Source organism: Ixodes scapularis, unplaced genomic scaffold, assembly GCF_016920785.2.
Source record: "Ixodes scapularis isolate PalLabHiFi unplaced genomic scaffold, ASM1692078v2 PGA_scaffold1__304_contigs__length_218370807, whole genome shotgun sequence".
Classification (NCBI taxonomy): Eukaryota; Metazoa; Arthropoda; class Arachnida; order Ixodida; family Ixodidae; genus Ixodes; species Ixodes scapularis.
Window position 1 is genome coordinate 41,173,184 of NW_024609846.1, and position 23,331 is coordinate 41,196,514.

The window sequence follows — 23,331 nt, forward strand, 5'->3', positions numbered from 1 at the left end:
AAACAAAAGCTGGATATGTAGGTTATGGCGGCGCTCATACACAGCTGCTGCGAAGCGTCTATAATTCAAATGTTCAAGCGATTTTCGACATTTTCTTAACGAGACAGACGCCATTCATCCCACGCATTTGTTGGCTTCCTTGGCAGTCACTTCCTCGTTGAAAATTTCCGGAAATTACTCCTAACTTTTTAATCGGATAACGGTAATTACTGAAACCTACATCATGCTTTTGGTCCCAACCACTAGCGCTACAGATAAGCCCAATGCAGATGGTGCGATTTTGCTTGCGAATTCACAGCTGCGACGTTGGGCACCGCAACTTTCCCACGTTTTTTTTTTTTTTTTTTTTTTTTTTTTGCACGAGCGATTCTGCAATTACGTTAATCGCATATAAAATTTCACCATGTGAATCAAGCTGCGGAGACAGTGTTCGCCGACGCATAGTTCATTTCTGCGGAGAGAAGAACACGGTTATCTTTCTTCACGAAATACCCGATATATTTTCACTCCGATAGAAGTGCACAGTGGACGGCAGCCGGTTTTCTTCTGGTCACTTTCAATGTGACAGTCTCTGGAATCATCACCAGAATCACGGGCTGGTGCGTCGGTGGGATCTGAGAACAGAGAAAGAAACGATATGCCTTCAGATAAGCGATTCGACACTGAAAATACAGTATCGAAGTGATAGCTTACGTCGGTCTCGGGGCACACTTGGAATCTTATCTTCGAGAGCACGTGAAACAGGCAGAACTTGACCTTGAAAAGAGCGAACTTCATTCCCACGCACTGGCGTGGTCCCTCGCCGAAAGGCAGGTAGGTGAATGGTTGGATCAGCTTGCGGTTGTCTCCCAGAAACCTGCAAACGTAAAGAGCAAAAAACAAATCCTTAACCATAGTTTTCCAGGACGTCACTGGCAGAGTCCATTGCGGCTGCATGCGTGCTGAAGGTCAGCTTCCGCGACGCTTTCACATGGTGCATTTCACCGCAACCTCAAGATGTCGTCCTTGAGCTTTGGCAGATGACAAGTGAGAGCTCGTGCTGATTGAAATCACTGAACCGAGTGAATAATTTTTATCGATTAGCTTACAACGCTATCGAGTTTGCTAGCACGAGCTTGTTAATTGATGAACACTCTCATTTGCGCGGGCTCCACCGCGAATGAGGTGCTAAATAGAGGAACGTATAGGCGCAGATAACTTTGACAGCGCTGTACATTGTGTATAAAAACAAGTGTAGGTCTGATTATGATTTGTTAACAACATGTTTAAATGTGGCGCCCAGTCAACTTTAACATCCCAGTTTGGACAGTGTCCCCAAAATACAAAATAAATTCGCCTCCCGGGAAACAACTTGCGCATCGCGGAACTCTCCTTGATTGGCGACATTGCCGCAAGGAAGAACGCCGACATATGAAAACAATGAGGTAACATTTTCAAGCACATGGTAAAGAGAAAAGAAACCCCAAAAATTCAAACAGAATGTCATAATGTTGCTGGCTCCCTTCAGCAGGATATGAGTTGCGCCGCGTTACAATAATTGAACAATCACTCCATCCATGCGTACCGGGAATCTCGGGGACCACCCCCGAGATTCCCGGTACGCAAGTTTACACGCGTCGGGAATCTCATTTGCATGTTTCCGTTTGTATTTGGTGCCGGTAACTTGAAACAACAAAAAAGAAAGGTAAGAGATCGCGACTATTTTCCCAAATAATAATCGATTGCCAAGTGCCCGACATATTGAATCCTGCGCGGCTGCTGCTGCTGCTATTCTGCGGCGTCGCGACTGCACATACCTGCCCGGATCGAACACTTCTGGATCCGGGAAGTATCTCTGGTCGTGATGGAGGGAGTAGATGGGAATACGAACGAGGGTGCCCTTGTCGACTGGGATCGTGCCCACTCTGGTGTCCTTGACACAGGTGCGGTAAGTCCTGCGTGAGACATCAGATATGCACACGTGTCGTTCCACCTTCCGATGCGGTCAATCGAGCTTCGCAAAAACTGCAATGGCACGGTGTTCGTCGTCTTTCTGGGCATGTACTCTCACCGGCTAAAGCAATCAAGTACAGTGGATGCGCAAACTTTCCTAGTTTTTTTTTTCTCTATTTTACAACGAAAATTGGGGTTACGTTTAACAGTATAACAAAATAAGAGTTGTAAGCATTTAGAGAATGACAGTATAAAAGTGGTCACACATATAAATTGCCGATGCATAAGGTAAAATCTATCTCGGACATGTGCGCACAACTGAATAATGCAACTCAATCAATCCCAGAAAAAAGAAAACAACATTGCTACTTTTTTTTATTTTGTGGACGACAAGCGATAAGACAGAGCTAAAAAAGCAAGACGTTTACAAATCTCTGTAATGCGAAACTAGAGCCCAGCTCTTGAAGAGGAGGAGAAGGGGAGGGTATGGAGGGGAGGTTATGCCCCTCCTCTTCCTCCGTACCTTCCCTTCCTCCCTTTCCCCGCTAAATTTAAATTTAGCGGTGAAACATAACCGCTAAATTAAGCGGGAAAACTTCTCCGCCAAATTGAATGGGGAAACGTCCCATAATGCAACGCGCGCGGTTACGCCGACGTCGACGTCGACGCCGACGGCGCTAAACCCGGAAACAAAAGCATTAAAAACACAATCTAAAAAAAAAAAAAAAAAACACGGCACGTTTTATTTGCTGATGAGGCTTCCTCTACTTTCTCGCGGCTTGAACGTTTTGGGTTCTCTTTGCCGAAGAACGTCTTTCGCTTTTTTCCTTCCCGAGAGGAATACGCTTTCCCGGGACGATTGACGCCCCGCGGCATTATTTACTTTCTCTGGGGACTGCATTGTTGGCGGGAGAGAACGCTCTAAAGCGATCTTGAGTGATAATCGGGTCTCTCTTGGCGTAAAAAAACAAACAAACAATTGTTTCCCCGATTAGCACCTTTTTCCTAAAAGAGTAATTTGCTCCCGCAAACAATTCGATGATGCACTTCATGGTATCACTCACTGATTCACTCTACAGTGCGGTCGCGCACGTTTAAGGGTCGCCTCGGCAAAAAATGTAGATCTGGAACCGCAGATATCCGCATGCGATCCGCAATCCGCCAAATCTGATTTCTTTTCATCCGCATCCACCAGTTGACTGCGGATATGCATTGCCCTACTCACGCGAGTGACAGCTACCATGGCAACCGCGTCTCTTGGTTGCCGTGATACCTCGCAGTCGTACCGCGACGTGAGCCCCCGCAATGGAGTCAAACCAAAGGCTACTCTGTACGGGACGACACGCACATCTGCTTCCTTCTACAAGAAACGAATTCCCGCGCACGCGTGCAGCTCCCACACCTCTAGCGGGTAAGCGCTCTTTTTTTCAAACGATGAGTTGGTGTGAGCTGGTACACATGCCACTTACATCGTGACAGGCCCGCTGATGCGCAGCACTTCCATCACGAACGCATCCAGGTATGGCAGGCCCATGACAACGTCGAGCGTGATGTCTTTCTGGAAAGCGGTGGACAGACGTCGACAAAGTATGAGCCGACGAGACATTCACTATTCTCCAATTTTTAGTCTCCAAGTTCTCGACACAGCATCGCATCTATTTATTCGTGAAGTCCTCGCGTGTGGACAATTGAATACAGAAACCTTCATTAGCAAAATAAAACAAAAACTTTGAGCCGACTTCAGGCATCATCTTTACTAAAACAACGTCTTTTGAACTCGTGCAGAAACCCAAAAAGAACTTGTGACACGTGTAGCGCTGATTTAGTCTTAAGGGAATTAACAATAACCGAATCAAAGGGAAAATATTTGGGGGTTTAACGTAACACCATTTGCCAGTGGACACAAAGGGTGGCGCCAGAGTCGCTCTGTTTGTTGAGTGTGCCTACATCCGAGAGTGTTTCCAACGGATCGATTGAGGTCACGTGGTTTACGAGCCGCGTTTGCAGTAGAAGACGCGAGGAAAAGGCGAAGGCGTCGCTCGTTTGCCAACGTCACAAGCCTTTGTCCAGCCACTCCTCCCGCTTTCATTCTCGCCGTGTGACGACACACGAATGCGAGCGTACAGCCTCCGTCAATATACAATACCCATACGTTGAGGCAATATATAGGGTGGTGCTAGGCACACTTTAGCCAGGGACACGTTATTTCGGGGGAGAGAAAAAAAACAAAGGTTGATTCATTTACTTATGCCGGCTTAAACTGCATTGTCGAATGGGTCTTTCATATTGATGGAGACCGTACAACCAACCTGCGCAGGAGGTGTTTGCCAATAAATTCCGAATACACTCCACGATTTGGGATTTTCGACCCTCTCTCAGACCTATCGGCGAGGAGATGTTCTGGTGGCGCCACCTCACGGGCGCCCCCCTGTGACGAGAATGCGAGCAGACGACGCACGATGTCAAAGCACGGAGTGGCTATGCTACTTCGCAACTATACAGATTAAAATCGGTTTATGTATTAAAGAAACGTGTATAATGTTTCGGTAAGTGATCTTTCTCATGAATAACAACGCGTCAAAGTTGCTTTTAGAGCGCAGCTCTTAGGCGCCCGTTTCCGGCTTGAGCGGCGTCGGCGTCGCCGTCGCCGTCGGCGTAACGGCGCGGTGCATGATGGGTAAATTTCCCCAGTAAATTTAGCGGAAAGTTTTCCCCGCTAAATTTAGCGAAAAAATTTCACCGCTAAATCTAGTGGGAAATTTTCCCCGCTATATTTAGCTGAAACTTTTTCTCCTAAATGGGGGCCAGCAGGAAGCCCCCTCTCCGCACCTTCCCCTCCTCCTCCTCAAGAGCAGCCCTCTAATTCGGCGTTAAAGGGAGTTGTAAACGGCTTTCATTTTTTATATAAAAAAAAGAAACTTTCGAATGTTCAAAAACAAGGCAGCAGCTTCACATTGCAGCTTCCGCGGCGTGCCTCAAGGCTATTCACAGGCTCTCTGATCCTGTTCTTTCGGATCTGTGAAGGTTGCTGTAAAAAAAAGTTTTGCATTCTCCAGAGTAAATGACGTGCTGTCGTTTTAGCTGTGTACGCGCGCACAGCTGTGTAACTTGTGTTGCAAAGCGCCGCGCACTTCTTTTAGCTACATTGAGTTTGCCGATACGGACGGTTCCATCCAAGTGTGACTCGACAGTTAATGACGAGCAACTGGCGTTTAGCTCCTCCCGCGTCGAATACGTGGCGAGAAAGTTTGTCACATCGTGAATTCTGCTCGAAAGAAAAGCAGAAGTGTAGTAAGTTGGGCGAGTGAAAAGCAGAAATTGTTATGAAATATTAAATTGTCGGGCATGACCCGACAAATTCGGACAATTGATTAATTTGCGCATGCAATTTTTACTAAGAATTGTTTACAAATTTTTAATCGCTCACTGAGAAACGCATCACGCATTATGCGCATTTGGGTCCGCAAAATTAAACATACAGATGATAGTAATTCACAGCAGGAGTACACCTAAATTTTGGGGGACGCTGAAGTGTCACCTTCTTACTAGATCTGAGACTTCAATCTCGAGGGGGTCTCGCACGTTTCGCGTCGACCGGATGATTAAGCACGGATTTAATAGAAACGACTCCGGAAACCAGCCGCCGCTTCTTCCTCCCGGTTATACAGAGAAAATGTTTGCTTAGTGGTTTTCAAAATTCAAAAAGGAATCAACTTTAAACCAATAAGACACCGGCACTCACAAAACACATTGGAACCAATAGGATACACGGAGTCGCTTTCACTGAAGTGTTTACTACACACGCGAAAGGTTCTCGAATTTCGCTTTCACTTTCCTATTTTTAATTTGATAATACATTCCTTAACTTAGTTTTTTTTTTAATTATAGTAAAATATATACCATAATCATCATGGTAGAAGTTGTAGTGAAGTAAAACGTTATATATTCTATTTCCATCATCCAGCTTTTTGTACTGGAGCAGAGAAAAGCACAGGACACCACCATCCCAGCGCTTCGACACCCCAGCGTCAAAAGCGTTTGTTAGCATGACTACGCGTGCAAACGGTTTCAAACTTTGGTAAAATCTCCTACTTCAAATATTACTTCACCTCATAAATGCCGCAAAACCTACGCTTTGCAGTGAGACGCAGTTCCGGGGCAACGTCATAGATGGCGCCAGCTTGTTCTGTCCTCGCAAAACATATCAACGGGTCGTAAGGCACTCGGTCGTAACCAGTCGCGAGGGTGCGAACCTGCTTTTATTCTATCGTTGAACCTACACGGCCGTCTCGTGAGCCGTCCGTGCACTCACGTGCGTGAGGAGGGCCTGGTCTATTTCTTCCACGAGTCGCTCCTGGACGTCCTGGTTGAGTGCCAGGTGGTAGGCGCTCATGGCCAGAGTATTGGCGCTCGTGTCCACCCCGGCCAGGAAGAACAGGACGGCTTGGGCGAGGATCTGGTCCCTGGACAACACTACGACGCCGTCCCCGTTTAAAGTGTGCTGCGTCTGACCACAACTATAACTCCGTTTCACTTTAGGTCCCAAACGCTGCCAACGCTACGATCTGACGAAGCCAATCAATCAGCGCCAAGCGTGCATCATCGCGATTCGCGGCGCTCGTCGCCTTTCCGCGTTTGCTTTCACCGCTAAACCGACTACGCTCAGCGATTGCGATCCTGTTTTTTGTTGACTTTTTTTCTGTGCGTAATTGCTTTAGCCGGTGATTACAAACGCACAAGTTCAGCGAGCGCCTTGACAATGCACTTTTCGGCGCTGATTGATTGGCTTCATTCGGATCGCAGCATTGGCTGCGCTGGGACTTCAAGTAAAACGAAGATCCGCGCAGCGCAAGTTCGTCTGCTTCTTACGCAGCGGTTGTGGTGACGTCAGAAGGACGGCGAGCTCTGATTGGCTCTGATTGAAAGGATAGTGGGTAGACGTCAACGCTAGTTGCCTCGAGGTCTACCCCCTATCTTTCCCATCAGAGCCAATCATAGCTCGGCGTCTTTCTGACGTCACCGCAACCCCCGCAAAACAGGCGGACGAACTTGCACTCCGCGAAGCTCTAATTTATTGTCTGCCAAGAACTTAATTGGGTGGAATGCACGTTTATGGACGCCATCCTACCCAGTCACCCTAGCGAAAAGAAGCAGAAAAAGTCTTACATGATTTTTCGAATGATTAAGTCTGTTAAAACGTATGTAAATCTTGTTATAGTCACTGACAGTATAAAGAACGCAGGGAACGGTTTATTACGTTCGTGTTTCTTGCTTTGTGATTCGCTCATCTGCGTTCTTATTGGCCGATGCCGAAATCTGATTGGCTGAGAAGAGATAAGGCTGTGCTCGGGAGTCGCCTCATCCTGCTGTTCTTAAGCTGTCGGTCGGTGACTATTGTGCTATATCCATATTTCTCTAATCTTATACGTTCTTGGGGACTTCGTAGATATATCATTATTATATATTCCCTAAGGTAGCGTCGTTGCTTCTTCGCAGACGATAAATAGGAGCAATAGTTCTGAGCATGCGGTGTACCAATAACCTCAAATATTGCGTCCAGTCAACAGTCCCTATACTTTTGTATTGGGTGCAAGATACGAGCAACAGGATTCGCGAGCCTCGGCAAAGAGGAATACCTCGTTTCTTAGCCGGCTTGGCCCCACCGTTTTCCACCGCGCAGAGGTCATCCTCGTCCGTTGGCTCGGCGTTCATCAGGAGACGAATGAAGTCTTGCATTTCCTGGTGACGGAGGATTAAGACGGAACCTCCAAAGGCTGCGATTGGCTGAATGCAACGGTGTATCGTATCGATAGAGCCAGTTATTGAGTTGCGCTCAGAGTATCACCGCAGTATTCCCCGATCTTCTTGTGGGCGCCGCCATTTTGATGCTCAGTGCAAAGCGTGCGCTATTAGCGTTCGTTACAATTCGAAAATTTTACTTTTTGACGTTTAGATGCAGTTTCAGAAACCTCGTGCAATGTCGTTTTGCATTCTTGCGGACCGCTTTAATATTTTCGTAAATAATTAAAACATGTTTCTCTGCGATTTAAGATAAATTTATAGAAAACTAACAACAATGGGTTTAAGCACCAAGATGGCTAGAGTGTCGTTACTTTGAAGTGTGGCATACTTAGTGACTCTGTATCGAATGGGGATCACCGCGATCAGAGTAGAGTGTGACGAGTCAGACCCACTCACGTTTTCGGTGCAACATTTCCTCCGCTGCAGCAGGTCCGTCATGAGATCGGCGAAGAAGTGGATCGCTTCTGGCGCAAATATTCGAAGACCCAGGGCGGTGCTCAGGCGTGGAAACTGGACTGAGAACAAGAAAAATTCATTGCAGTTAAATAATGCACTGGTCGGTTTCCCTCTGTGCCAGCGACACGCAGTCTTACTTGCACTCGCTAAATTGCCCCTCTACCAACAGCTGACGTATGTCACACCAGACACCTTCGTGTTGTACTGGCCTGTACACAACGAATTTGATTTTTATTTGCAAAGAATACGGTCTACGCTTACAGATACAAATGTATTTGTAAAATAAAAAAAATTTAAAAATTCGACTGGTGGCATTTACTGCGAGAAATTGTACCATTATCGTCGACTAATTGTTCGTGAGTTCCTTTTTACAAAAGCTAACATATCTTGTGACGGCTCACAGCTGAGCTAGTTGATTTATTCCTTGCTTATGGTGCCAGCTGAGCTTGAAGGGAGATTACGTAGACAGAAAAGCAAAGACTCCGCTGGACTAGCAACTGTTTAATTAAGATCGTCTTTTTCTTTGCAAATATTACATTTCATTTAATAGAGGAATCTACTTTCTCTATCTCTCTGTGTGTTCGTCCTTTGTGTTCAGCTGGCACCCTACACAAGCTAAGATATATTTTGAGGGCAAGTAATCTATGAGGAATGAAGACGGCAAATAAATTGTAAAGACGCAGGATAAGTCGAGGAGATGAATACAGATATCCTATGCAGAGTACGTCCTTTCCGTCGTAACTATAGGGTAGAAGCGGGAATTACGGGCGCAGCTTACAGCAAAAGAAGGCTCTCCACTTCTCGGTGCCGAATATTCGTTTGGCCTGGACCACGAACGGGTTATTGGCGTCTCGATGGGAGTCCAGGCGAATGCTGAAGTTTGTTTGCGCAATCACGTCTAGCACGTAGGCCGTAAAGATCCTGGAAGGAAGCGTCGAGAAAGTTTTTCAGGTGTAATTAGCCTCAGTTCTAGCACAACGTGCACAAAACCGACACTGAGGACTACACCGATAACATCCAATAGACAAACTCCTTTTTTTTTTTTTGACGTCACGTGAGTGCGGTTGCGCTACACTCTAAAAAAAAGCCCGTGCGCCTACTTTCCCGCTCAACACTAGGAGAACCAATCACCTCAGCTTATGGAGGCAGCTCAGCGAATGACGATGCCGAAACATATGTTTAGGCGAATGAACGCAGTCTGAGTTGTGACATTAAGCAATGCAAGCGTGACGTTTTGCATTGCTTAATGTCACAACTCAGACTGCGTTTTTTGGTCTAAACATATGTTTCGGCATCGTCATTCGCTCACCTGCCTCCGTAAGTTGCGGTGATTGGCTCTCCGAGGTGTTGTGCGGAAAAGTAGACGCACAGGATTTTTTTAGAGTGTAACCGCCTAACAAAGTATAGAAAAATGTCTCGTTCATTAATAAAAAATATAAAGATTTAAAATTCTCTGAAGTACGGTGCTCATCCCAGCGTAATTTTACGATATTTGTAATTCTCAAAATTTGCGAACAAAAAAAAAAAAATTTATAATATCTACAAATGCCCATCCAGACACAGAAAACTATACTAATTGCGGGAACTGCATAATTATGGGTGCGATTTTATGCAAAAAAAAAAAAAGCTCACTAGATTCTACTAACTGATAGAAGACGAAACAGTAGACTCTTTCATTTCAGACAAGAACATAGGTTAGCGCGGTCACATGTTGGTTTCTGCCAAGATCATCGCTGTCCTGAACGGACGTTTGTTAGTCGTCCGTGATTGGAAAGGAGAACGGGACTGCTTCTCCTCAGAGCCTCTAACCTGACGCTTTATGTAGAAGAGCAACGCGATGGATTTATGTTCTGTGTATTGTTTCTAGCTTATTTTTAATTTTAAAAAGTTTAAATTCGAATTTAGAAAAAAAATATTCCGGTGAGTTTGTGCGGTTTTCTTTATTATTATTATTATTATCCTTTATTATTATTATGTGGAATAAAACTATTATTATTATTATTATTATTATTATTATTATTATTATTATTATTATTATTATTATTTTAAGAGAAGAAGAAGAAGTCGCCGGGCTCCGGCGTTCCTTTTGATAGCTGCCAAATATTAACTTTGATTCTAATTATTTCGTCGACTTAAGACCTCTGGCGAAGTCCTACCACCTGGACAAGAAAAGGAGCCTCTATGGGACCGTCGATCGACATCCTACCCTCTACGTAAAGTGGGCAAATGGTCTGAGGCGATCGCTGAACCGCCTGCACGATCGCCACCATGTCTTCGACGTCCTGCTTGTCCCCACTGAGGCCCCTTGCGTGCCCGGCATCGGAGTGTTGAATATCGCTCCAAGCCAGCGCTCCACGCCGACTCCGCTGTTGCGCCAAGTGAGGGCCCTTTTCATTCGCCTACGCCATCAGACCTAATGATCACCGGACACACTGCTTTCACGGTGGGAATCGTGCGCTCATTACGCGCACAGATCTCACGGTGTGCTGTCTTGGTACCGAGTGCCTCACCTTCGCCTCTCAAGTCTCAATAACGGCAATCTAGAAACCAGACGCTGTCTCTACTAAGCAAAGTGAGCGCGTGTGTTAGGATACTTTCTGGTTGGGCTGGTAGACCTATTTGTCGGTATTCACAGCGCCTTTATCTGAAGCTTGTTTCACTCACGTTTTACTTGTGTCATCCGACCATGTCTTCAACAGGATGCTTTAAGTGTCATGAGCCGGTACCTAGAGCCACTAAATAAGCTGCGCTTAGAGTATCGGCACTCCGTTCCCCGGCATTGTTGTGGGCGCCGCCATTTTGGCTCGTATGCAGAACAGACGCAACGGCCGATCGTCATGATTCAAAAGTGCGACTTCCTCAGCATTACATTCGGTGTTAGGAAGGTCATGTAATATTGCTTTGCTCTGTCGCGAACGGTTTAAACATTTGTGGAGGGCAAAAAAGCATTTCCTGTGATTTCTGAAAAAGCTTCAGATAACTGGCAACCATGATTTTACGACACAATATGGCCAAGTGGCGTTACTCTGAAGCGTAGCTTATTTAGTGGCACTACCGGTACCGTTGGATGGCAGATAGATGACATGCACGAGCTGTTCAAACAGCTTTCATCTTGGAAAGTCTTGTGCTGGTGTTTCTGCCAGTACATTTAATGCAATGAGCTCCGTGAAGCGCGAGCAATGGTGCTGTCACCTCTGCCGCGCCCGTCTGCAAACAAGTCGAATGCAGGAAGCGCGGGAGCGAATTCGCAGAGTGAATCTACGTCTTTTTCCTCGCAGTTAGCAGAGGTTAACAACAAATTAGACCTGCTTCTTTCTCTCAAGAGCAGTGTCGACACGCTACTTCAGCTTCCTGCAAAAGTCGAGGAGCTCCTGGCCGTCAAATCCGCTGTAGACACCATGGAAAGGTCCATAGCTGAGGTGTTGGAATCCATTGCTTTTCACTCAGCTCAGTATGACTCTCTTTTAAAGAAAGTGCCTGAGAATGAGGCCACTGTGGCTGAGCTGCAAACTGAGGTTGGGTCTTTTAAATCCACTTTGTCGGCCCAGTCACAGGAGATTCAGCTCCTTCGTGCTGAGCTCAATAACTCCGAGCAATTTAGTCGGCAGTCTAATTTAGAGACTCATGGGTTTCCATGCAGCCCTAAAGAAGACCTTCCATCCATATTATGTGACATAGCCCAGAAGATCGGCATACAAAATTTTCAGACCTCGGAAATTGATACCGTCCATCGCCTGCCCTCTACTCGAAGAGCCACCCCGGTTATTCTGGTGAGGTTTCGGGCAGTGCAGACCAGAGAACGCTGGTTAAGCTCTCGTCGTTTACTGGGTCCTCTTGCACGTGAGAAAGAACTGCCAAGACTATTCTTTAACGAGAACCTCACCCATGCAAACAGGGTACTTTTCTGGAGGGCAAGGTCGAGGGGAAACGAAAAGCAATATAAATACGTCTGCGTGAAAAATGCAAAGATTTATGCAAAAAAGACACAAAATTCTACAGTCATTCGCATTAATTCTGTGGGTGATTTGGAACTGATTGTCTAACGGATATGACCTCATCGTTTTCTAATTTCCAAGACTTTAACTCGCTTCTTGCGAATTTCGACTTGTCTTCAGTTAATGCACTTACCCTTGTTCACATTAATATTCGAAGTGCTCGGAAATACTGGGACCAGTTTTGTGTTACTGTGATTTTTTTGAAATCCCTTGTGGATGTTTGGGTCTTAAAGCAGATAAATTTACCAAAAGATTTAATTAGTCAATTTTCACTGCCTGGTTACAGAGAATTTATTTTCATCCGTCCTTGCAGGACAGGAGGTGCTATTTCAATATGCGTCCAAGATTCGTGGGAAGCTTTGAAACTGAATTTTACATTTAATCATGCGGAATGTATAGCCCTGAATATTTTTAACTCAAGATATTCCTTAACGATGGTCGCCTGCTACCGTCCCCCATCTGAACGCGTCTCCTTATTCCTGGAAGAATTGAGAGCATGTCTGACTGGCTTGCAGGCCACGGAACATATATGTCTGCTTGGAGACTTTAATATTGACACTCTAAATCCTACAAAGGCTGTTGTGTGCGACTATCTCAATATACTTGCTGAATTTGGCCTTGTAAATTCTATCCAAGCCCCTACCAGGGAGGAACATTTCAATAGTAGCTTTGTCACTTCCTGTCTAGATCACATTAATGTACGTGCCCACGGCGTTTCAGTTAAATCTGCGGTTGTCTCACAAAAGCTCGCGGACCACTACTTCACGGTTTGTCAACTGCTCTCAAAGGATTCTGTCAAAACCACCTGTTCTAAAAAGAGACAAGTAAAAATTTTTGATCGCAAAGCGTTTGACAAATTAATCGCATCATATGACTGGGACAATTTCTTGCGGTCTTTTAGTCAACAGGAGATTTATTCAAAGTTCATTCAGCTATGGAGAACTTTTACTGACTGCAGTACAAAAGTAATTATCGTTAAAAAGCGTCGACCTGAACTCGCGTGGCTGAATGATGACATTATTGCCGCAACCAAATATAAAGAACTTTTGTGGACGCGCAGTCGACAGTCACCGAAGAGCGAGGAATTGCGTATCAAATTTAAAATTGAACGCAATAGAGTAACCGCAATGATCAAATCAGCTAAGCGTATCTATGTCAAAGCAAAGTTAGTTGAATCCCGCTTTGACACCCGGGTAACTTGGTCTCTTGTCAACGAACTCCGTGATGGTCCCCGTGCTAGACGTTCAGTTGACGAAACCGTGGAAAAGTATTTCCCGTGTTGTCCTCTCTCTGCAGCCAATGCTTTCAACACCTATTTCGGAAAGACCTCAAGCATATCGCGCGATAATGAAGTAGATCTCTCGCTCTCAATCATTCCAAATGTATCGTCCGCTTTCCTGCCTGGAATAACTGAGCAAGCGCTACAAACTATGTTGTTCAGCTTTAAACCTCGTTTGTCTCCTGGAATTGATGGTGTACGAATGTCCGATCTGTGTAGAAATTACAACTCACTAAAAGATATACTTCTACGGACGTTGAACGGTTTTATAGCTTCAGGCATAATTCCAGACGACCTTAAAATAGCCATTGTAAAGCCTTTATTTAAAAGTGGAGATCACGGTAAGGTCGAATGCTATCGCCCTATCTCGATCTTGCCTTCAATAGCGAAGATTTTGGAGAAACATATTTTTATAACAATGACTGATTTTATGGATAAATTTAATCTTTTTTCCCCACAGCAGTATGGTTTCGTTATCGGAAAAGGCACACAACCTCTTCTTGAGGACTTCTCCGATCTGTTGAACACTGCCTTCGAAAATAATCTTGTTACGTGTGCGCTTTTCTTAGATGTTTCGAAAGCTTTCGACTCTGTGTCACACAAATTTCTTTTGAAAAAACTCCTTAGCTTAGGGTTCAGGGGTCCATTTTATTCCCTGCTTAAAAACCTTCTGTCAAACCGAACACAACTGGTTTCGATATCTGGACAATACAGTGCTAAAATATCTTTGAAATCTGGCGTACCTCAGGGGTCTGTGCTCTCGCCTCCTCTTTTTAATATTTATGTCAACGACCTTTCCCAGGCAGTGAAATACAGTAAGATATTTCAATATGCAGACGATACCGTTCTACTATCAAGTCATTTACATTATAGTAAGACAGTAGAATTACTGCAGTTTGATTCAATTAAGATCATGGATTGGTTTTCGAGAAATGTCATTAGCGTCAACACGAAAAAAACGCAACTAATGTGCTTTTCTAGTCCGCTTAAAAGAGTCATTTTAAACAAGCCAATACTTCTGCACGCCTCAGACTGTGCTTCTTGTGAATGTGTGCCAGTAGATTACGTGAACACTACAAAATACTTAGGAATTTATTTTGACTCTGATTTATCGTGGAACTCCCATCTTTTCTACATCATGAAGAAGCTGCGAGCAGCATCCTGCACCCTTTACAATATAAGAACATTTATCCCCATGTCAACCCGAAGACTCATTGTGCACGCACTCGTTTATAGTGTGCTTCGATATGGAATTACCTTGTTCGGGCAATGCACAAACCTATTAGAAACTAAAGTGAATTCTCTCCTAAAGGGCATCTTGCGTAGCGTGGCATATGGCTCCAATATTCAAACATCCGACAACATCTTTGATGATCTCTCTTTACCATCCTTCCGAGCCCTATTTCTGCATACCGTTATACTCCGACATTACTGGGATAATACCTTTAAGGTTCCCAACGTGGTTTGTCGTGACCTTCGGAAAGTGGCACCATATGCCACGCCGCGAATTAGTACTCATTTTGGGACATGCATTCGTAGTTATTATGTTCCAAACACCTTTAACAAACTCCCACCTGTGCTGAGTGACATTACTTCTCGTGGAAAGTTAAAAAGAAAACTGAAGACTATGTGCTCGCCCATAGGAAAATAGCGTCAACCTTCAAGACTTTTTGTAATGAGTTTGTTCTGTGCAATTCGTCTTTAACGATATTTACCTTGTCGCGTCTCTGAATCTCTGTAACTTCTTTGTTCTGTGTTTTTTGGTTTTCTTTGTGTGTGTGTGTGTTTTTTTTTTTTTCATTGTTATGCGTGCTTTTGTTGATATTTTGTTGGGATCAGTCCTACAAGTCTTTAGGACTTTGACGGTCCCGAAATGATACTCTGAAGACGTTTAAGCACCTGCAATAAATTTATTATTATTATTATTATTATTATTATTATTTTACCTAAAAACACGGAACCCTATTTATAATTGCCGAACTGGTGTAACTGGAACAGTCTTCCTAACACCATTGGGGCCCGAAACGACCATGCCACATTTGTAGCACAATTCACCGACCGTTTGCATGGCTTTAAGGGTCTACTGGTGCTCACATTTGTCCTTAGCACGACCGTACCATTTGCGTTGCTTGGTTTGGTGCATCGTTTGTTCTTTTTGCGTAACAATGTCTCGAAGACAATTTCTGCATTTCGTTTTCACGATGTTCTTCTCCCTCTCATTTTCTGTAATGCACGTACGCGCTCTGAAACGCGTAATGAATAATGATGATGATGATTATATACTCTTCGGATTACTCACTGTTTAACGTCGTACGGAACACCCTTCGCTGCGACGTCGCAAAAGCTCTGGACGGTGTCCTGAGCACAGGAATTCAGAACCGGGACCATCTTGAAAATGGACAACGGGCACACATCAAAACTCTGTCACTCGACTCGTGCAGTTTTCCGAAAACACCATGCTCGTTTAACTAGACACTATTCAATAGGATATGCGTTTAGAGTACCAGCATTTTGTTTCTCGAGTTCCCTGTGAGCACCGCCATTCTGTTGCTTCGTCCAGAGGAGGCGCAATAGACCCTTTTCAAAAGGTCCGCGCCCACGCCTTCTCTCCGCCACTGCTTGATCACGTGCTCTCAGCACGTATTGGACACGAGCCGCCAATATTGCTTTATGATGGGGGGATCGGTGGCCGAGTGGGCTGAAGCGCACACCCAGCTCGACGCGCTGCAGAACCCAGGGATCCTGGGTTCGAGCCCCACCCCTGCCCGTTTCGATCTGGATGAGCATCGTACCGGCGTGCGGTCGTGTATCACTACTGCGTGGTGCACGTTAAAGACCCCAGGCTAGCGGTTGTACTGCACTGGCTAAATTGCTCATCTACAGCGTGTGACTCGTCGCAACTTTAATGGCAGACTAACTACACGCTGTATAACTATCCCCACAACCCCAATTATTATATTGCTTGATGGGCTTTTGAAAAGTGCCATTTCCAGATACTGCGTCAGGAAGCTCGGGGGATACCGTTTTGCCCTGCCGCGGACTGTATTAACCATTGTGGAGGACTGAAAACCGTTTCCTATACGATTTCGAGATAAGGCTTCAGATAACGGGCAGCGATGATTTTAAGAATACATGGTAGCGCTCGGAGACAAGGACAAAAGAAGGAGAACTAGACAGCACTGTATGCTAACTTTCAGCGGTTTATATTCTCGGGAATCCCGGAATAGACGAAACTGTGTGCCTTGTGCTGTCGCACCACCCTCAGCCGATCCGGTGCCTCACCACCGCTTGCAAGTACGCAATTTACTCATTTACAAGTTCAATAGAGGCTGAGCTGACACATGCTACGCCGTATCGTATATTATATCAACTGGTGAACAATGGAACACCGTCGCAACCGTGCCGATGAAAAAGAAAATGGCTATTTCGATAGTTGTCTACGTTAGGATTCTGTTTACGTAATATGTCAATTAAATATTTGTCCGTTTGTCCGAGGTATTGCTTTTCACATCACAACGGAATCTGATAGACGACCACCTCCGCACGAGCAATAACAATAAACGGGCTCCCGTGCTTGTTCGAGCAACACCAACGGTGCTCATGCGGAAAGGGTCCGTCGAGTTTCACAACTTGACCATGGATCAACTCAACTCTCTGACGTCACCACACCGCGATGGCGCTGCTGTCGGCAGCGTCAGCGCACAACTTTTGCAGCAGCGAGGACCCGAAACACACTTGATCGCTCAGAAGAAGTGTGTTTCGGCGTCTCGCCGCAGCGGGGCGCCAGTCACGTGTCTCTCTCCTCATCCGTTGTCTGCTGCTCCACCTTTTCCATTTCGGCGGCCGCTTCTCGTGGCGATCTAGGCTTTGCCAGCATGTAGGAGGCTATGGAACAATCAAACGGTTCCAAAAGCGCAAGTCTCTGGGCCTTTCCTGCACACGATTGGTTCAGCTTATTCGGTGGCTTACTACATAAACCAAGAAAAGAAAAAAAGGGCTCATGTACGTGTTTGATTTTCGAGGTGCTGAACGTCGGAGCCACGACGCTGCGAGTCGCCCGCCATTCGTCGTCCATCAGGGCCACCAGCATGTTGTCCAAGACGGGGTCTCCAGAGCGTCCGATGAACTGCACGTACGTTTGAAGGAACGCACCGATGTCAGCCGAAAACTGGCCTACAACAACTGTGGTGGCTGCGACCACCCAGATGCGAAGGCCTTCGCGTGACGTCATCGGTAGTGGGTCACCGAACCGCCCCAAGTCGCAAAATACCCCGAAGTTCTATGAGGGTCGCCGCAAAGACGCGTTCGTTTCGGCGACGCCTCGTGCTAGCGTCGTGCTCGTTCTGAGACGCTGCGAGAAGACACGATCGTGATTAATATTACTGACGTAAGGAAGGCGGCGCCGCGTGAATCCACCAGTGATGACGTAGGGGGAAGGGGGAGGGGGGGGCTTGTTTTTTAGGAGGTATGTATTACTGCAAAGGGTCCCAGCCTGGAGTGTTTAGCGTCCATGAATCGAAAATGGACCCGTAATGGTAACAAATGACGTTACATGAGATGGCGTCTGTTGATAAAACCCTTTTTTCTATGCATTTGATCGTGAAAAATTATTGACATAAATCCTAAAGGTAGTATTTATGTTAATTTTTTTTTACGATCAAATGCATAGAAACAGTGGTCGTATGACCTCATTCCTAGTCAGATATATTTTGCTGCTTGAGTATCTTTCTTAGAGGTTACACATTTCCTTTTCTCTCCCGTTTTTCTGCATGTCTTCTTGTTGTATATATATATATATATATATATATATATATATATATATATATATATATATATATATATATATATATGTCAAAAATGCGTACTGTCGGAATTACTAATTCGAAGTTTATTACGACGTTTCGAGCGGGGACCGCTCTTCGTCAGGTGACGAAAGGAAGCTGGCGCCGCGTGTGTCCTACATTTAACAATGGCCACCGGCTTCCGTACTGCGGAGCGTTCTATCGAAGAAAACCTTACTTCACACACACACACACACATATATATATATATATATATATATATATATATGGCACAAAAACGCACTGCAGACGGTTGTTGGAGTTCTTAAAACATATATTATTCGTAAAGTTCGTCGACGTTTCGACCTGAGACAGACCTTTTTCGAGAATTTCAAGTATTGAGAAAGGTCTGTCTCAGGCCGAAACGTCGACGAACTTTACGAATAATATGTTTTGAGAACTCCAACAACCGTCTCAAGTGCGTTTTTCTGTCGTATATACTTTTCGTCATCCCGCGCTACGTTTCTCTCTCTCTCTCTCTCTCCATATATATATATATATATATATATATATACAACACGGGCACTTCACGTCATCGTACGTGGTCTCCGAGGGGGATATAAACGAATATGTGCAGATGAATGAACCGTACTTAATCCAATGAATTAAAGAATCCAAGTTTTCAGGAACCCGCCGAAAGCCAAAAAATGGCGGAGCCAGGATTTGAACTCTGGGCCTCCCAATGTCCGGTCGGGTGTGCTAACCACTACACCACTCCACTTTTTTTTTTCTTTATTTTACTACACCACTCCACCTTAGCTTTCTGGCGTTTCCTACCTGTCTTATTAATGCACAAGAAACGAAATGTGTCCAATCGGAGGTGTTCTGGAAACACACGCCGCCGCGTGGAACGCGGTACGACGCTTAGTGTCACGTGGTACGTGCTCGTTTGTGCTCCAGAAATCCTCCCACTGTTTGTCTCGCCCCGTGTACATGTAGTATTCTTTGTTTATGAGCTTTTAGAGACACGGTATCATCATCATCGGCGGCGTGTGTTTCCAGAACACCTCCGATTGGACACATTTCGTTTCTTGTGCATTAATAAGACAGGTAGGAAACGCCAGAAAGCTAAGGTGGAGTGGTGTAGTGGTTAGCACACCCGACCGGACATTGGGAGGCCCAAAGTTCAAATCCTGGCTCCGCCATTTTTTGGCTTTCGGCGGGTTCCTGAAAACTTGGATTCTTTAATTCATTGGATTAAGTACGGTTCATTCATCTGCACATATTCGTTTATATCCCCCTCGGAGACCACGTACGATGACGTGAAGTGCCCGTGTTGTATATTCAATAACGTGGCTCTTGATTCTCGCAGATGATGATGATACCGTGTCTCTAAAAGCTCATAAACAAAGAATACTACATGTACACGGGGCGAGACAAACAGTGGGAGGATTTCTGGAGCACAAACGAGCACGTACCACGTGACACTAAGCGTCGTACCGCGTTCCACGCGGCGGCGTGTGTTTCCAGAACACCTCCGATGGACACATTTCGTTTCTTGTGCATTAATAAGACAGGTAGGAAACGCCAGAAAGCTAAGGTGGAGTGGTGTAGTGGTTAGCACACCCGACCGGACATTGGGAGGCCCAGAGTTCAAATCCTGGCTCCGCCATTTTTTGGCTTTCGGCGGGTTCCTGAAAACTTGGATTATTTAAATCATTGGATTAAGTACGGTTCATTCATCTGCACATATTCGTTTATATATATATATATATAGTCGGTGACAGGTTAAGACCGAAGTGGAAGCTCCCCCCAGATATTTCCACTTCAGCAGAGCAAACGCTGGTGAAAGAGTCGCCCCCCCCCCCCTCTCCCTCCTCGGCGTTCGCTCTGCTAAAGTGGAAAAAGGTGGAAGAAGCTTCCACTTCTTTCTTAACCTGTCACTGACTATACAAATTTGCTTGCATGGAAGTGTGGATGGCGACATAAGGAATACCTACATATTCCTTTGGGACGAATACATAGAGTACTACCGCCACTAGTGCTTTTGCTATAAATGCACGCGGCCGAATATAATGTCGCAATAATCAACCTCAATTTTTCTAAAAAAGAAAACTGAGAGCCAGGCTTTGCCATAAACAAACTACCACTAACCCGTTTGCGTCACGGGAACGTGATCGTCTTACTTGAGTGTTGGGGAAGGAGGAAAAGTCCGTGATCATAATTTCTTTCAAGAGCTCCGGGTCAGCCACCATCAAAGTTGGCGTTCCGCCAGTCAACAACCTGTGGAGGCGGTTGGATGTTACAAAGACTGTGCAGTCCCTGACAGAACCAGAACGGCAGGGCGTATCTTTCGAAGCCTTCCACCGTGCTTTGGTTTCGCGCGCGTCCTCCAAATGCACGCGACGCCGAAGCGTTGCCGAAGGCAGGAAGTTCGCACCGGAGGCGGCACAGCCGAAACACCTTCTTGCCGTTCTAATTCTGTCAGTGACTATAAGCCTATGCGGAGCGCAAGTTCGTCTGCTCCTTGCACAGGGGCTGCGATAATTTCAGAACGCCGAGCTCGTATTGGCTAATTGGAAAAAATATAGTGGGTAGACCTAAAGGCATCTAGCATTGAGGTCTACCCACCATCCTTCCAATCAAAGCCAATCAGAAGTCGGCGTCGTCCTGACGTCACCGAGATCCCTGTGCAGAAAGCAGACGACTTTCTCTCCGCATAGGTAAAAAATTAAGTATTACAGCTTACCCAACAACGGACCCGTAGTTCTGGTAAATGTCCCTCCAGACCTCGTAATTGGGCTGTAATCGTGGGTTATAGTCATACGTTGACAATGTATTTTGCATACTGTGACGTAACATTATTGGTATTTTAGGTCGGTGCTTCCAGACTGTTGGACTATATCTCCAAATTTGGCATAATTCCCGAGCAGTCCAGAAACAATGACCCAAACGAACGTCAGTATTGCATCAAGACTGTGTTATAGTCGACGAAACATCGATAAAATGTTGGAATTTCTGATGAGTTCATGGTTTTCTATGTGCCCGTCTTGAGGGTGTTAAGACAGACCAGACGTAGGAGTTCGTTTGGCTTTTACCATGTAGTACTGCCTCACGGCGAACTTGATGTTTTCCCATAGTTTTATTTGAACCACGCCGCGTCTGGTCCAGTACCAGCACCGGTAATAACAGCGCCTAGAAAAAAAATAGAAAAAAAAAGCAGTGAGATTTTATGGGAGCTTCTTGAAATATGCTATTCTGTGTGGACGCAGTCTTACTTTCGGGGGTTTATTTTGCACCGCCAATATAAACTACACATTGCCCAAATGTCAGAAATATTCTAGAAGAAAGTGGGAACCTCGCTAAGGTGCCAAAGTTCTAAAAACTTGAAACTACCAGTTTAAAACGTTATAAACGAAAGCTGAACTTGTCCCATCCACTAAAGGAAGGTAAGACAGAGAAGGGGACGGACAACAAAGACTTCCCATATACTCCGATATTGGGTAGGAATATTTCTCACTTTACACCAGCTTATTGGCACCAGTTACTGGTGCCAATAAGCTGGTGTAAAGAATACTCGAACTCAACGCCCTGACCAAGAAGCGTCTTCGTCGCGGTGGAATTCCAAGGATGGTAGCTGACCTTTGCTTGAAGTCTCTCCTTCGCAAAACTTGGTGACGCTGGTGCGGGGACACAACCAACAATACGATCCCCGGGACTTCGTCGTCAAGCTTTGCAATTCCGCTGTGACATTATTTAAATGCGTTTCATACAGTGGCCACAAGCACTGCAAGGCATTCGATTTCGGCTCGTGACAGCCGATGCTTCCTTTGTATCCACTGCACTCGTTGAACCCGTTCGAACGCGAACGCCGGACTCAACGTTTTGCGTTCCAACGCGCTCAACGAGCGCAGTGGAGACGAAGGCTTTGTGCCTGCCCCCTAATCCTTCCAACCAGAGCTCAATGTTCTGACCTCCCCGCGAGCTCTCGACTCCTTCTTTCCCTCAGATTCTGCATGCATAGTCACTGAGAAGATAAGAACGGCAGGGAGTCGAACGCCCGGCCTCCTGCACGCTCCCGCGGCCTCCCGCCGGGCCCTAGCTGCGCGTGGGCGCTCGGCGCTGGCCAGACGCCGTTATCGAAGGTAGCGCGCAGGAGACGAGGCAACTGAAACTCTTCCTTGCCGTTCTCGCTCTGTCAGGGACTATAGTTAAAGCATGGGAGTGCACGACGGTGCTTCGCTTACCACAGCAACAGCCCAGAAACGACGGCCAAGAGGAGCATCCACATGTCCGCCACTAAACCAGACACGGTGTCCACGGGGTTTCAGTCCGCTTTGAAATGGCGTGGTAGAGGAAGTGAGCTACGAGCGGGGCTTAAAATATACCCGGGGTGATTGGTGACGAAGAGAAATAATCAGTCACCCAGCGGTGTACATCGGTTCAGTTTGCTGGAGACAGTTTATTCTGGGACGAAGCGAGAATCCGCAGTCTCTTTTCCTCCAAAAGCGGCGTGGTGTTTTCGACGACGAGGCATTACAACGACAAAGTGATTCTTGTCTCCGATTCCTCTGGAATCATCCAAAGTCACAGGGAAAACCCCTGATTGTTCACAGTCACAGTCGCTTCTCACACATTTGAGACAAATCTCTAGTAATCAATTTCGAAGAAGAAAAGAAGAGAAAAAGCCCCGTCCTCTGAGTCTCCCGGAAATTTTCGACACTACTGCACTTCTCAGGTTTTTTTTTTTTTTTTTTTTTTTTTTATTTATTTAAAAGCTAATTTTATTTAAAATTTTTCAGCATAATTGACACTAATCTCTATCTGTTTCTTCAGACGAAGTAATCAGTTATCATAATTCTCACGACAATCATTACTTTCGTTATCTAGCTGTTCCTAGGTCGCCCTTGTAACGTCATCCCAATTTTTGTAACTTTTTTTTTCTTTGCGCACGGGAGTTTTGATTTTGTGAAAAACTCAAAAAGGCAGCTGGTGCCAGATCACAAGAAGCTCAAACTATATTATAGACCCGGTGCACACGCGCCAGATTACGGCCGCCATTGTTGACCTTATCAGGCCTTACCGA

The 23,331-nt window shown here is 45.6% G+C and overlaps 1 protein-coding gene across 1 annotated transcript; it reads right to left on the reverse strand.

The window, feature by feature from the left end:
- Window positions 1-503: 503 nt before the first annotated feature.
- LOC8034954 (cytochrome P450 3A16) lies at window positions 504-21,564 on the reverse strand. Its single transcript, XM_040498493.1, has 14 exons — window positions 21,524-21,564; window positions 21,344-21,440; window positions 20,995-21,047; window positions 20,432-20,528; window positions 17,471-17,590; window positions 15,764-15,852; window positions 8,969-9,111; window positions 8,131-8,249; window positions 7,606-7,671; window positions 6,245-6,433; window positions 3,402-3,490; window positions 1,797-1,934; window positions 694-856; window positions 504-614 (listed from the first exon to the last, which is right to left on the reverse strand). Exons 1-14 carry the CDS (start codon window positions 21,562-21,564, stop codon window positions 504-506), a joined length of 1,515 nt encoding a protein of 504 aa, XP_040354427.1.
- Window positions 21,565-23,331: the final 1,767 nt, after the last annotated feature.

Coding starts and splice junctions, on each gene's coding strand:
- LOC8034954 (XM_040498493.1), bottom strand. CDS start 21,564: ATGTGTAGTTTATATTGGCGGTGCAAAATAAACCCCCGAAA. Junction 20,529..20,994: donor AACTACGGGTCCGTTGTTGG/GTAAGCTGTAAT, acceptor CCGCCTCCACAG/GTTGTTGACTGGCGGAACGC. Junction 17,591..20,431: donor CCTCCTTCCCCAACACTCAA/GTAAGACGATCA, acceptor ACGTACGTGCAG/TTCATCGGACGCTCTGGAGA.